Source organism: Cervus canadensis, chromosome X (genome assembly GCF_019320065.1).
Source record: "Cervus canadensis isolate Bull #8, Minnesota chromosome X, ASM1932006v1, whole genome shotgun sequence".
Lineage (NCBI taxonomy): Eukaryota > Metazoa > Chordata > Mammalia > Artiodactyla > Cervidae > Cervus > Cervus canadensis.
In genome coordinates this window covers 11,302,548-11,316,763 of record NC_057419.1, presented here as the reverse complement: position 1 = coordinate 11,316,763, position 14,216 = coordinate 11,302,548, and the positions used below count along the sequence as shown (strand labels likewise).

Sequence of the window (14,216 nt, the reverse complement as noted above, 5' to 3'; positions counted from 1 at the left end):
CCCTGGAAGGACTAACGCTGAAGCTGAAACCCCAATACTTTGGCCACCTGATGTGAAGAACTGACTCATTGGAAAAGACCCTGATGTTGGGAAAGATTGAAGGCAGGAGGAGAAGGGGACGAGAGAGGATGAGCTGGTTGGATGGCATCACCGACTCGATGGACATGAGTTTGAGTAGACTCCGGGAGTTGGTGATGGACAGGGAGGCCTGGCGTGCTGCTGTCCACGGGGTCGCAAAGAGTTGGACAAGACTGAGCGACTGAACTGAACTGACGCTGAGTCGCGTCTGACTCTTTGCGACCCCGTGGCCTGCAGCATGGGGGAAACCTAGGTATGAAACTTATACAAAAAGAGCAAAGAAGAAGTGAAAGTCGATTGTCCGTGTACGACTCTTTGCCACTCCACGGACTGTAGCCTGCCAGGCTCCTCTGTCCGTGGGATCCTCTAGGCACTGAAAGAATAGTTAAAACCAAAATGTATGTTATAAATCCATTGGTTAATACTGTGAATGCTATATTTACCTTGACCAGTTTGGGCACTTATTATTAACTGAAGGTCTGTACCTAATCTTTTACAAGTATTTAAGTAGAAGTGTGAAAGTGTTAGTTGACTCTTTATGACCCCATGGACTATAGCCCTCCTGTGTCCAAAGGGATTCTGCAGGCAAGAATACTGGAGTGGGTTGCCACTTCCTTCTCCAGGGGATCTTCCCAACCCAGGGATCGAACCCAGGTCTCCTTCACTGCAGGCGGATTCTTGACCATTACCTGAGAATAGCCCTGGGAGGTAGTTTCCTTTATAATCTCTGTTTTACAAGACAAAGACACAGACACGAAGAGAAGTGAAGGAATTTGTGTGGATAGCACGTTTTGCCATTGCTCCTGCTGTGATTTCAACCCCAGATCGATTTTGAACTGATACTTTTCACCCCTTTGAGTCTTCACACTACGTCATTTCTCATAATCCCTTAGTATCGGAAAAGGCGATTGTGAAGTCATGACTTTAAAATTTTTGTTGATGCAGGTATAATTTCAGTTAATTACTTTGGCAGAGAGGGAAAAACCTCTATGTAGATTTGGCATTAAACTGACATTGAACATGTGCACCTAATTCTCTAAAAAACAGAAAGGGGCTTAGATCACTTTCGTTGTCCATAGTAAAGCCAGGAAACTGTAATTCACTTAGTAAGATCCCGCTAATATGACAGAGTCAGCTGGCTGTTAACATCCCAATCTCGTCTTAACTGGCTTATTCTGGATCAGTGACCCAGGAACAGGTCCACCCGCAGCATTGCTCTGAATTGAACATTTCCTAGTCTCACATAGAAAGAGCGGGACGAATACCAAGATGCTGAAAATAAATATCTCTAGGATGACTGGTGTCTGTAGAATCATCCAGAATGGTAGCTACTAAGTGTTTGCAGGAGAAGAGAAAGGGATGTATGGAGTTCCTGTCCGTGCCTTCCCTTAAGTTCTTCTTGAGCTGAGAAGTTGCTGCATTGTCAACAAGGACTCACTCTACGTCAGATTCAACAGCCAGAAGGACCGCAGGGAACACGGCCCCGCTAGGAATCCCACTTACACACGAGGGGAACCCCGCTTACCAGCTTTGAGAGCCCACTCTCGACAGCCTGTGTCCCGGAGAAGCACAGCTTGCTCAGAAAACAAGCAAAGAGGGCTTAGCATTCCTCGCCTGGAATTCAAATTCAGCCTTTTGTGTGAGAAGGCGGTACATGTGGTCCAGAGGCTACTGGATGGACAGAGGAGGAGAGGGAATGACCTTTGATTTCTGACTCCTGGAAGCACCCGGAGTGTATCAGAGTATTCTCCAGCTGGTTCCAGTTAGCCATGATAGAGAATTCTGGACGTACAACAAAACATTTTTGTTTTGGTCCCAGGGTGTGCTTTTTTTTTTTTTTTTTAAGCCCTTGTGGATTCAGAGTGCTTCCCCGGTAGCTCAGAATATGTCTGCAATGCAGCTGACCTGGGTTCGATGCCTGGGTTGGCACGATCCCCTGGAGGAGGAAATAACCTGCTCCTTTAGTATTCTTGCCTGGAGAATCCCATGGACACAGGGGCCTGGTGGGCTACAGTCCATTAGTTCAGTTCAATTCAGTCGCTCAGTCTTGTCTAACTCTTTGCGACCCCATGAACTGCAGCACACCAGGCCTCCCTGTCCATCACCAACTCCCGGAGTTTACTCAGACTCATGTCCATCGAGTCGGTGATGCCATCCAGCCATCTCTGTCATCCCGTTCTCCTCCCGCCTTCAATCTTCCCCAGAATCAGGGTCTTTTCAAATGAGTCAGTTCTTTGCATCAGGTGGCCAAAATATTGGAGTTTCAGCTTCAGTCTCGGTCCTTCCAATGAACATTCAGGACTGATTTCCTTTAGGATGGACTGGTGGGATCTCCTTGCAGTCCACGGGGTTGCAAAAAGTCAGACACAACGGAGCTACTGACATTTGTGGATTCAGAAGAGAAAAATATTAATTCAGGCCTTAGTTCCATTCATGGGTCTTTTCCCTTGGCTCCAGAGTATCATGGTGCTTCCCTGAGTTCCTCAAATGTGTTTATTCTAACCTTCTGAGTGTTGCTTCATCAAGCATGCAGTGCCCATGGAGTGACGAAAGGCAGTGTCTGGGTCTTCTTTCCGTTTGCAGACACCAAAGATAAAGCCTGTCTCTTTTCGTTTTCCCTGGCCTTGAATTTTATCCACAATCTGAACAAGCCATGTGATGCGTGAGCTGCAGAGGTATTCCAAACCAGGACGTACTTCGGATATAATTCACACACACAGTCCTGCCTTTGTCTTTTAGTTTTACAGTGAGCAGAGACATGCTTAAAATTAATCTGAAGACAGCTTTGCACATTTCCCCGGTTCAGTTCAGCGTGACTGTAGTTATGCGGGAAACCGTCCCCTTGCTCAAGTCCGCAGTGGAATGAGTCTAGCTGGTATTAGGCGAGGAGGGTACATGATTACGCCAGTTGGATTTATGCTTTGTAGTTGACAATGCAGTCTTCAAACCAGGTTATCAGACGGGATAGTTGACTGCCGTCGCCAGGGTGGGGAGCCTGGTGGGCAGTCCATGGGGGTCTGCAAAAGAGTCAGACATGACTGAGCTACTGAACCAAGCTGTCGCGTTTTATCCGGATGGCCGCCATGTGGCGCTGTTTCCTGTTAAAAGTTGCCTTGTTCATTTCTTTTTCCGATTAAGGTCTATCCAAACCTCTGGTATGTACATGGCTCAATGTAAATTTCCATGGGCTTAACAGCATCAAAGAACAGCCCCACTTAAGTCTGTCAACAGAACAGAGCTTCAGTATTTCTAAAGAGCACCTGTGTTGATTTCTTTCATGTCTGGGGATGAAAATCAGAATAAAAAGTATGATTATTTATTTGAGCTTCATTTCAAAAAGCTAAAGGAGTGTCATTTTACCAAGTGTTAAATAGGAATTTTACTGAGAAATTCATTATTCCTTTCCCATGAAAAGTAGGTCCTTCAGAAGTGTGAAATGAAAAGGTTATATCATAAAAAAAAAACCAAGTCACTCAGTCATGTCTGACTCTTTGTGGCCCCATGGACTATAAAGTCCATGGAATTCTCCAGGCCAGAATACTGGAGTGGATAGCCTTTCCCTTCTTCAGGGGATCTCTTCCCAACCCAGGGATTGAACCCATGTCCTCCCGTATTGCAGGCAGATTCTTTACCAGCTGAGCCACAAGGAAAGTTCAAATTCTGTAACTTTGGTTAAAGTTGCATAATTTCCATGTCTACGAAGTTGGTTATGCTTCTCAAAATGCATGTTTGGGAAGAAACCAGTAATATTTTGGTCAAGAACCTGAAGTACAAAAATTACCTTTGATATTTTAGTCTTTTTCATTTGGCTGTTACGTAGCATTTGTTTTATGGCTATGTGTATGTTTTTCAATATCTATGGTTCCCATGTAAAATCAGACATGAGGACCCTGGCTCTTTCTGGTTGTTCACTGTAGTGTTGCCAGCATTTAAATTTGGGAAAAATCAGCTAATTTCCCTGGTCACTGAGACAAGTGTTCAACTTGACTGACACTGAACATTCTTTGAAACCACTGGGTTTTTAAAAAAAAACTCTGTGTTCCTTGTAAGGTCCAGAAGCTGTTATGCTCAATGAGACACTTAAAATCAACAGAAGTCCTCAAATAAGCTAAAGTTAAAATCTCCTGGGGCAGAGGGGCTGGGAGGGAAAAAATATTCACAGTCGAACATCTTCATCACCATACAACTGATCCTTGAAATGTAAAAATTCACACTCTAACACACTTTACTTTTTAGTAATTAAATTTTAGTAACTATGGCAGGGACAGAATAACAGTGTAGCAATCACTTAATGTAGAACAGGCTCTTAGCATGACTACAAAACAGGTATCATATTTAACACTAATCGATGGATTGATGGTGACTTTGGGGGAAGGGAGGGAAGCAAGCAGACGAATTCTTGACATTTGACAATTCTTTGTATATTTTGCAAAAATCTTCCTTAAAATATGCCTTCGCCCACAAAAAGTAATAGCAAACACCTTTCTGATGTTTTTCAGTAACATCTCAGTAAACATCGAGGTGATTAAAAATAATACCTTTAAACCTGTGTCTAGTGCAGCTGAATTTTTATAATCCTGCTGAAGAGGAAAAAAAAGGAAGCTAAAATTATTTCCAAGTAGGCTGTTTCCACTGCAAGATGATAAAAGAAAGCAGATCGCGGCAGATGGACACGGTTGTCCCGCTCCAAAAAGCAGAGTGTATGTTCAGTGACCCCAGGGCAGAAAGCTATAATTTTCATTTGTCGGTGGTTAAAGCTGCCATGAAGGAGCGGATGGGTACAGCCCCAGAGATGGGGGGGTGGTCACGCCATCCTTGCCTGAAATCATGTTACGAAGGATGCAGATTTGATGATTTATCCACTCAGTTCTTCTTGTTTTGAGGGGCAAAGCTGAGCAGAAGAGAATGAAATCTGCCCGGGAGGAGGAAGGCATACTTGAAAAAGGGTGATCTTCAGAAGAGATCTGGCCGCCGAATCCTGAAAACTCGGCACAAAGTCGTCGAGGTGAGAGTGGGCCAAGGCTCTAGCCTAGCTCACTTCCTGGTTGCTGGTTCTTCTCATGATGCTAATTTCTAATTTTTAAAACACAGCCTTCATTTCTCTGGGTGTTGACTGCCATTTCTGAGAGAAGAGGCTTGTTACTGCATCATCAAATGAGAGCCATTGGAAGGGAAAAGGAAAGTGGTCTCAGTCTCTGAGACCCCCATGGACGGCAGCCCCACCAGGCTCCTCTGTCCAGGGGATTCTCCAGGCAAGAAGACTGGAGTGGGGGGTGGCCATTTCCTCCTCCAGGGAATCATCCTGACCCAGGGATCAAACTCATGTCTCCTGCACTGCAGGCAGATTTCTTACCATCTGTGCCACCAGGAAAAGCCCCAATTAAGACGGAAACTGGGCACCATATGTGAGTTCCTTGCCCGCATTTCACCGTCCCCTATGACCCATAACCGATGACCATGGACCACACTCACGACAGCTCACAAATGCCATCAAATTAAAGCACTGGTCTTCTCCAGTTTTAGAGCGGATTCTCAATTTGCTTTTCCAACAGGGGAACGTCCGAAAAAGAGTGTGACTGTCTCCTACACAGTTTATCCTTCTCGAATGCCACTGAAAAGCCTTTAAAAAGACAAGCTGCTGCCCGCCCCCCCCAAAATGAGTCTAAGAGGGTCTTGGCTAAACGTTTCTGGGGAAAATATATCAGTGTGATTATTAAGAAGTCGACAGGCACGTCAGTACACATACCAAAAAAAAGTCCTTAAAATGAAGAAACAAACGCATACTCTTGCAATCAAAGCTTCTGCTCCATTTTAAATGGAGCGCGTGTTTTCCGCCTCAGTTTTCTCCCAAACCCATCCTTGACTCACTTTTTGCAGCTTCAGGAGGTGGTGTTTCAAAGCTGAGAGTCCACGGCGGCTTTATCTCACACAGGCTGACCCAGAATCTCTGGATGGGAGTCCTAGAGTACACCTTTAGTAAGCCTCTCTGATTAAGGATTTAAAAAAAAAAAAAAAGGTAAAAGAGAGAAGAAGTGGATAACCTAAATCAGTTGCAGGAAAAGCATCGCTAACTTTTTAGAAACTGGGAATGGGGGCCTTGTTTTCTGTTTCAAGTAACCTGTTTCTCAGTAACCTGAGACAGGCCGTGTATTCTGCTCTTTTTTCATGGAGTTCATCAAGGAGTTAACCATGGGTTTTTCCCTAGATTCTCTTTCATAGATTGGGTGTTTTGTCCAAGTCCCACTGAAGTCATTACAAGGTTCATTTCTTCTGCAGACAAATTCTGATGATCAGGTCCACCTTGGCTTTGAGGAAAGACATACTAAGCGCTTTTTTACTAATGCACCTGGACAAGTCCCACTCAGCCATTTATCAGTCATCATTCCTTCCGGACATACTTCAGGTTCCCCTCCCGGGCACTTGGTCTTGACTAACGTAGGGTGTGGCTTAAACAGCCATGTCAACAGTTAGAGAATTTCTGGCTTCATAGGTGGCGCTAGTGGTAAAGAACCCGCCTGCCAGTGCAGGAGACCTAAGAGATGAGGGTTCGAGCCCTGGGTTGGGAAGATCCTCTGGAGGAGGGCATGGCAACCCACTCCAGCATTCTTGCCTGGAGAATCCCATGGACAGAGGAGCCTGGCGGGCTACAGTCCATGGAGTCGCAAAGAGTCAGACAATGACTGAAGTGACTTAGCATGCACGCAGATGCCAACTCAAAAGGTTAGCTGCATAATAGATTGGACATATGTGAACAGAGTAAAATACTAGATTTTGAGCATTACTCTGACTTTACCAAAATGCTTTCTTTTCAAAGTGACTTTCAACTGCAATTAAAATAAAGAACATGAAAAAGACTAGCATAATCATAGAGGATGTCTGTGATACTTCTAAAAGAAGAAAGCTATATAACCACAAGTACTATTGTAACATATGCATAAGAAAGCAGACCCTATACGTTTAAACCTAAGCTTCCTGTGCCGCTCACTAGATGTTCTTTTGTAGTTTATCATAAAATGCATTTATTCATGGAAATGACTATGCTATGTCATACATATAAGCAGCAAACATATTGCTTTGTTAAAAAAAATACAGTGATCCCTTTGAACACTTAAAAGCTCAGTATGCTTGTCCTTGTCACTTCACTTTCTGGAATATAAATTTAATGATATAACATGCAAAGTTATAAATCAAACATACCGTAAGAAAATATAGGCATGCATGATATCCTTGGCTTCATTGAGACCAGGTCTTCACTTAACTTTAAAACGCAAACTCCATAGAAGGATCTGCTACAGCTTTTGGAAATGTTTTTAGTAATTCCCAGATGAAAGTGATAACATTCAGAAGACAAGTCCTGTGTTCAGATGTTTGTCCTCCATTCATTGACTTAAGGCTCAACACACCTTCCTGATTGGGGTCTCCAAGAAGATGCTCTTCTTTGCTCTTACTCAATATTTAAGTGTGTTTGTTGTTGTTTAGTCGGTAAGTCACGTCCCAGGCTTTGCAACCCATGGACTGCAGCACGCCAGGCTTACCTGTCCTTCACCATCTCCAGGTGTTTGCTCAAACTTGTGCCCACTGAGTCAGCGATGCCATCAAACCATCTCATCCTCTGTCGTCCCCTTCTCCTCCTGCCCTCAATCTTTCCCAGCATTGGGGTCTCTTCCAAGTCAGCTCTTTGCATCAGGTGGCCAAAGTACTGGAGCTTCAGCTTCAGCATCAGTCCTTCCAATGAATATTCAGGGTTGATGACCTTTAGGAAGTATGTTTAACATGCTTTAAAAAGATCTCCATCCACAGTTCTTAACATCTTTTCAGCAAACTTATGAGTTCACGTGAGCTCATGTTTAAACTTTTTATGGTTCCAGCTCACGTTTAGAACTGTCATGCTAAAAGCTACCGATGAGGTTGGCTGTGTCATTTGTGGGGCCTTGGGCAAAATGAAAATTCAGAGAGCCACGTTGAAAATTAAAATCAAGATCGCAACAGATGAACATTCAACGAAGTGTGGATCCTTCTAACGTCACACAAGCCATGAGACCAGGTCTGCCTACAGAGCCTTTTGCACAAAGAAACTTTGATTTTTGAAACCCACTGGGGGAAACACGCTAAACATTTAATTTTCTTGGCCTTGCTGATTTGAACGATATGAAGAAATATACACAGAAGATGACGTGAAAGAAAAAATGGGTATGAAAGGATCACGGCAGATGGTTGTCATTGTCACTATCATTTCACAGGAAGATCTCAGAGTGTCAGGGTGGAAACCGTGGGGAATTTTAGGAGGAGAGAACTGGAAATTGGATCAAGCGGTGGGCTCCGGCTTCTCGCTGTGTCTTTGAGCAGGTTGCATGCATCTAGACGGGACTGCTGCTGCATTTGGTGGTGTGCTAACCGAGGCCCCCCCTTTAGAACGTGTGCATGAAGTCCTGCTTGAGGACCAGCTCGCGTCAGTCACAGGAGTGTGAGTCCCATTGTCCCACCTCGCAGCTAGTGCCCTTGCATCCTCTGGACTCAATCGTGTTACATAAATGTCCCAGGTGTGGAGCTCAGCCTTCCTCAGACCCCAGCTGTCTGTGGGATCTCCTATCTGCAGAGGGCTGGAGCACTGTCCCTTCCCCGTGGAGCTCTGGGAAGTACAGAGCTTTGTCAGAGGGAGGGGGTGTAGTTCAGACGATGCAGTGTGTCCGCCTCTGGACAGAGAGCATGGGTGGTGAAAGAACGTGGGGAAAGATCACAAGAGGTGTGGTGTGCTTGCCTGGTCGCTCAGTCATGTCCGACTCTTTGCGACCCCACGGACTGTAGCCCACCAGGCTCCTCTGTCCCTGGGGATTCTCCAGGCCAGATTACAGGAGGTGACAGGGTGGCCGTCTTGCTGCTCACAGGGCCAAATCAAAAGACTTGGGGGCAAAGAGGAGCAGGGTGCAGGAAAGATTGCTGTCTTGAATAGGTCCGTCGTGATGGCCAGGTAAGGCCTTACTGGAAGAGACACCTGCGGGGACAAGGTGTGTGTGACCATGTCATCATTTCAGTCGCTCGGTCGTGTCCCACTCTTGACGGCAGACCGCCAGGCCTCCCTGTCCATCACCATCTCCCAGAGCTGGCTGAAACTCACGTCCATCGAGTTGGTGATGCCATCCAACCATCTCCTGCTCTTCATCTCCTCCCCTTCTCCTCCATAAATGTTCCTAGCGACCTGCCCGGATCAATTTCTAGGTGATGGATGCTCATTAAGAGGGAAGGAAAGGACTAGTGAAAGGTCTCAATGGAAGGAGTTGAAGAAGAGAGGGAAGAAGAAAGGCAAGGAAGCAGGCAGGAAGGAAGAGGGCAAAGGATGAGGAAAGAAGGAATGGCGGAGGGGGTGTGGAGGATGGGGGATCTGGGGGGAGGGGGGTCAAACGTCTCTGCATGGCCTCTGTCTCCTCTTATTGCACCCAGCGCAGTTCTGTCCCTTCCGCTCCTTGGAAGAGGGAAAATCCAAACGCCAAATCATATGAGTAGGACTTGGGACCACCGGAGTCGGAAGCGGGAATGGAAGCCCACAAGTTCGGGGGGCGCTTCCGTCCATCCTTAACCTGTTCTCACGTCCAGGTGGGGTCCCAGGCCCTGATGCCCAGGCCAGCACTTGACACCCAGACCCGGGGCCTGCTGTTGATGCCCGATTGGCGAGGGGGTGCTGGGGGGCAGGAGGGAGCGAAGGCGGAGTGCGGGGGAGCGGTCCCCCAGGAGAGGGGCGCGCGGCGGGCGCTCCGCAGGCGGTCGCGCGTCTGGCTCCCTTGGACCTGCCCAGGGCCCTCCGCCCGCCCCGCCCACCTCCGTCACTCACTTTCCTCGCAGCCAATGGCGCGGCCGCCTGTCACCCTCGCCCCGCCCCTACGGAGGAGGGGCCGGGGGAGGGCGCGGGGCGGGAGTGGCCTGATTGAACTTTGCCAGCGGAGTTGCAGCTGCCGCGCGATCCCCGGCGGCGGTGCGGAGCTGGGAGGCTCGGCCAGCGCCCGGCGCCCGCGCGCCCTCCGACCCGCAGCCATGGCGGCCGGGGCGCCCGGCGCGGCCCTGACCCTCTGCCTCTGGCTGGCGGCCTCCGGAGGCTGCCTGGCGGCCGGCTCCGGCGCGGCCGCTGCCCGGCGCTTGGACGAGTCGCTGGCGGCCGGGAGCGTCCAGCGCGCCCGCTGCGCCTCCAGGTGCCTCAGCCTGCAGATCACGCGCATCTCCGCCTTCTTCCAGCACTTCCAGGTACGCACCGCCGCGCGCCCGGGTCCTCCCCTGGCGCTGCGGGGCGGGCGCCTTCCAGCCTCGCCGCTCAAACTTCACGCTCAGCGGCAGCCGGCCGGGGTTCCGGCTTTACGCGCGGGGTGGGTTGTACCTTCGTTGGGGAGCGGGAGGAGCGGGGGTGGGCGATCCCGGCTTTGCAGCCCCTCGCCGGCTCCCGACCTAACTCCCTTGTTCCCCGGGGAAAACCAAAAGGCGGTTTCCCTTGGGAAGGGAGAGAGGGTTTGTGGCTTCCAAGGATGGAGTGGGGTGGGCTGTGGACTTGTGAGTTGCCCCGGCACCTCCGCCGCGGGACTGCGGGCCGGTGGCCAGTCTCCGCTCAAAGTCCCCGGGCGCTCCGGGCCCTCCGCCCCGCGGGCAGAGCGAGCGAGGCCCGCGCTCCGCTGCGCCCGGGGACCCCGCGCGACCAGTCCCGGCGCCGCAGGTGCCCTGCCGGCCGACACTTTTTTTTGTCTGTGTTGAGCTTTGCTTTCGCACTCGGCGGGCCGGGAGCTCGCGGTCCACCCTTGGAGCCTCAGCCAGGGGTCACTTGGTCTTCCAGCGAGTTTGTGTTTGGGGGGTGGTGGTTACCGCAGGTGACTGTGCCACCCCAATTCGGAGCCCCAGAGCTTCTAGGTGTCGCCAGCGAATGGCGTGGAGACTAAGGGAAGAGATGGCAACGGATAAGGGACTTGGAGGCGCCGAGTTCGGATGTTCCGAGAGGACTCCCGGGGCCGGTATCTCTTCCAACCCTTGTAGGTTCTGGCGGCTTGGGGGTAGAGGGGCGCTTTTGCGTGTGTAGAAGGGTCAGGGGACAGGCCGCTTGATGCCAGTAGATGGCTGGGATACTTGGGTGAGTGGGTGGAGGGGAGTCACAGCGAGGACTGACTCAGGGACCCTGGGTGCCGATGGGCACGCGGGAACCGCTCCCGAGCCGGGCCCCAGGCGCGCCTCGCAGCCGCGGTCCCCAGCTGATCGGAGCGCGCGCACTCTGCAATCATTCACGCGTATAACCCAATTCGTCCCGTGTGCTCGCTTCTCGCCCTCGCCGTCTCCTCTCTAGCCTTGAAGTCGTTCACCTGTTACAAGATCGCAACTTCTGGCCGCAGGGAAAACTGCGGCTCCCAGAAAGGGGCCGCGCGGCTCCTCGGTGAGTTTCTAAGCTGAGCCCCTCTGAAATAAACGAGGCGCCTCTCGCGCTTGCGCGGGGTCAAAGGGGCCTTCCAAGGGTTCCCGGGCACTAAGCTGCGATGGGGGCCATCGTAGTGACCGAGGAGTTTGGGACGAATCTCCAAAGCCTTCAAGCCCCGTTCATTCTGGCGTGAGAGAGCTAATGAAACCTTGCCCGGAATGGCCTACGGAGAGCTAAAAGTTGGGATGTGCAGAGAGTGAACCCGCTGGCCAAGTCTCCACGCGCCCGAGTACGCGCGGTTCTGCGTGTTCGCAGAGAAGGGGCATCTGTAGGTTTCAGAGAACTCTGCGATCCCCCTCGGTCTTCAGGGAAGGGACCGGGGGGTGTGGTCTCATGCGCTGAAATTCCGCGGACACCCTGCAGAGGGTCCCTCCCAGCCACCTGGTTTCTTGCCCCCATGCCCTGCCCTGCGGTCGCTCTTCTGAGGCAATGCCACCCTATTGTTCAAACAACAACATAAAACGGCATCCTGTTCCCAGGGAGAAAGACTATCTTTTCTTTTTCTTCTTCCCTTCCTTCCTTCTTTAAATTGAACTGTCACTCGCTGTAATTTATTTGTTTTACAGTTTCAGCCCCGAAAGAAACAGTGCAGATCAAGCCAATTCCCGTGAAAGGCTTTTCTTGTGGTCTCTTGGCATGATTTCTCTTCGGAAGAAAAAACTGCTGACAGAATACACATTGCCAGACAATCCTGATTACATTTTAATTAGCTGGGGGGTGGGGGGTGAACTAAGCTGCAAATTACTCAGTTAGGACTTAATAACTGCTGTTTCTGCAATCAATTGCAAAGCCATTCTTGGAGGTTTAACCCTAACCTGGTAATGCCTATCTGATTTATCTAAATTGCAGGGATTAAGCTTCCTTAAGATTTGAAAAGACAGAGGTGCACGCTCCTTATAAAACCTCAAGCTTCCCAGTCCCTCCCCTCTTTAAATAACTGGAAGGATGCTGAGATATCAGGCAGGGGGCAACTGCAGGTGGGATTTGTGAACTGGTGGGAAAGGCTGGGCTGAAGAAAGGGCTTGGAATAGTGCCTTCTGTCAGGGATACCCCAGCCACCCACACACTTGTGCAAATAAACTGGAGCGGAAGGCTGTCTCTGGTGCAGATAGTGGTTCCCAGTTTCTCTTTCGTGGTTCCTGGCCTGCTTGTAAGGCTGGAGGAAGGTTCGCCCGCAGCCTTGAGGCCGGAGCAGCCTTGAGCCTTCAGTTCAGTTCGAGTCAGTTGCTCAGTTGTGTCCGACTCTTTGCGACCCCATGGACTGCAGCACACCAGGCTTCCCTGTCCATCACCAACTCCCAGAGCTTACTCAAACTCATGTCCATCGAGTCGGTGATGTCATCCAACCATCTCATCTTCTGTCGTCCCCTTCTCCTCCTGCCTTCAATCTTTCCCAGCATCAGGGTCTTTACAAATGAGTCAGTTCTTTGCATCAGGTGGCCAAAGGATTGGAGCTTCAGCCTCAGCATCAGTCCTTCCAATGAATATTCAGAGCTGATTTCCTTTAGGATGGACTGGTTGGGTCTCCTTTCAGCCCAAGGGACTCTCAAGAGTCTTCTCCAACACCACAGCTCCAAAGCATCGATTCTTCAGTGCTCAGCTTTCTCTATCGTCCAATTCTCACATCCATATGTGACTACCGGAAAAACTATAGCCTTGACTAGATGGACCTTTGCTGGCAAAGTAATATCTCTGCTCTTTAATATGCTCTCTAGGTTGGTCATAGCTTTTCTTCCAAGGTTAGTGGGTTAATTTACTTCAAAACCGGCTGCCTCTTTTTCTGGCCCCGGGGCCACATAGAAACGTGCTGTCCGTTATTAAAGAGTAAGAAGTGTTGTGGAAGGAACTAAACTATCAAACTTGTTCTTTCTCCTGTGACCCTTCTCTCTTGGCTTCTCCGTGTTTTAAATGTGCTCTCCAGCGCTGTTCTCGGTAAAGAATAATTTAAAGATGAAGTCATTCGCGTGGATTTCACTGTTCATCTTTCTCTTGTGCAGTGCCTGTGTTACACCCAAACACCAGAGGTTTCACTTGGAATTTCCAGCAGTACACAGCTTGGATTTCCTGGCTCATCCCTCGAGGGCCAAGCTGGGGCCAGATTCAGAAAGGCGGGAAGGAGGCAGAGGTAGTGTCAGTTGCTCAATCATGTCCGACTCTTTGTGACCCCATGGACTGTGGCCCCGCCAGGCTCCTCTGTCCATGGGGTTCTCCAGGGAAGAATACTGGAGTGGGTTGCCCTTCCCCTTCTCCAGGAGGTCTTCCTGGACCCAGGGATCAAATCCGGGTCTCTCACATTGCAGGCAGATTCTTTACCGTCTCAGTCAGCAGGGAAGCCCACCTCCCAAAGAGCCCTGTGTGGGGGTGTACTCAATGGGTGCCCCACGAGGGAATCTCGCAGGATGTGTGTTGACCGTCATGGATACCCAGGATCTGACGAGCACGCACACTTGCTCAGGCATGGCGTGCGCCTGGTGTCCTTTCCTGCCAGCTGCTGGGCCAACGCGTTGGGCCTTGTGTTAGCTAGACGGTAGCTCAGTTGGTAAAGAATCTGCCTGCAATGTGGGAGACCCCGGTTCCATTCCTGGGTCGGGAAGATCCCCTGGAGAAGGGATGGGCTACCCATTCCAGTATCCTTGGGCTTCCCTTGTGGCTCAGCTGGTAAAGAATCTGCCTGCAACGCGGGAGACCCCAGTTAGAT

At 49.9% G+C, this 14,216-nt stretch overlaps 1 protein-coding gene across 1 annotated transcript in view; it reads left to right on the top strand.

Moving 5' to 3' along the window:
- The first annotated feature begins 10,008 nt into the window (after nucleotides 1-10,008).
- Nucleotides 10,009-14,216, top strand: part of ANOS1 (anosmin 1) — a 198,245-nt gene continuing 194,037 nt past the window's right edge. The window contains exon 1 of the mRNA XM_043458045.1: nucleotides 10,009-10,311. Coding sequence (XP_043313980.1) covers nucleotides 10,105-10,311 — 207 coding nt within the window. The 5' untranslated portion in view covers nucleotides 10,009-10,104. The remainder of the gene's footprint in view (nucleotides 10,312-14,216) is intronic.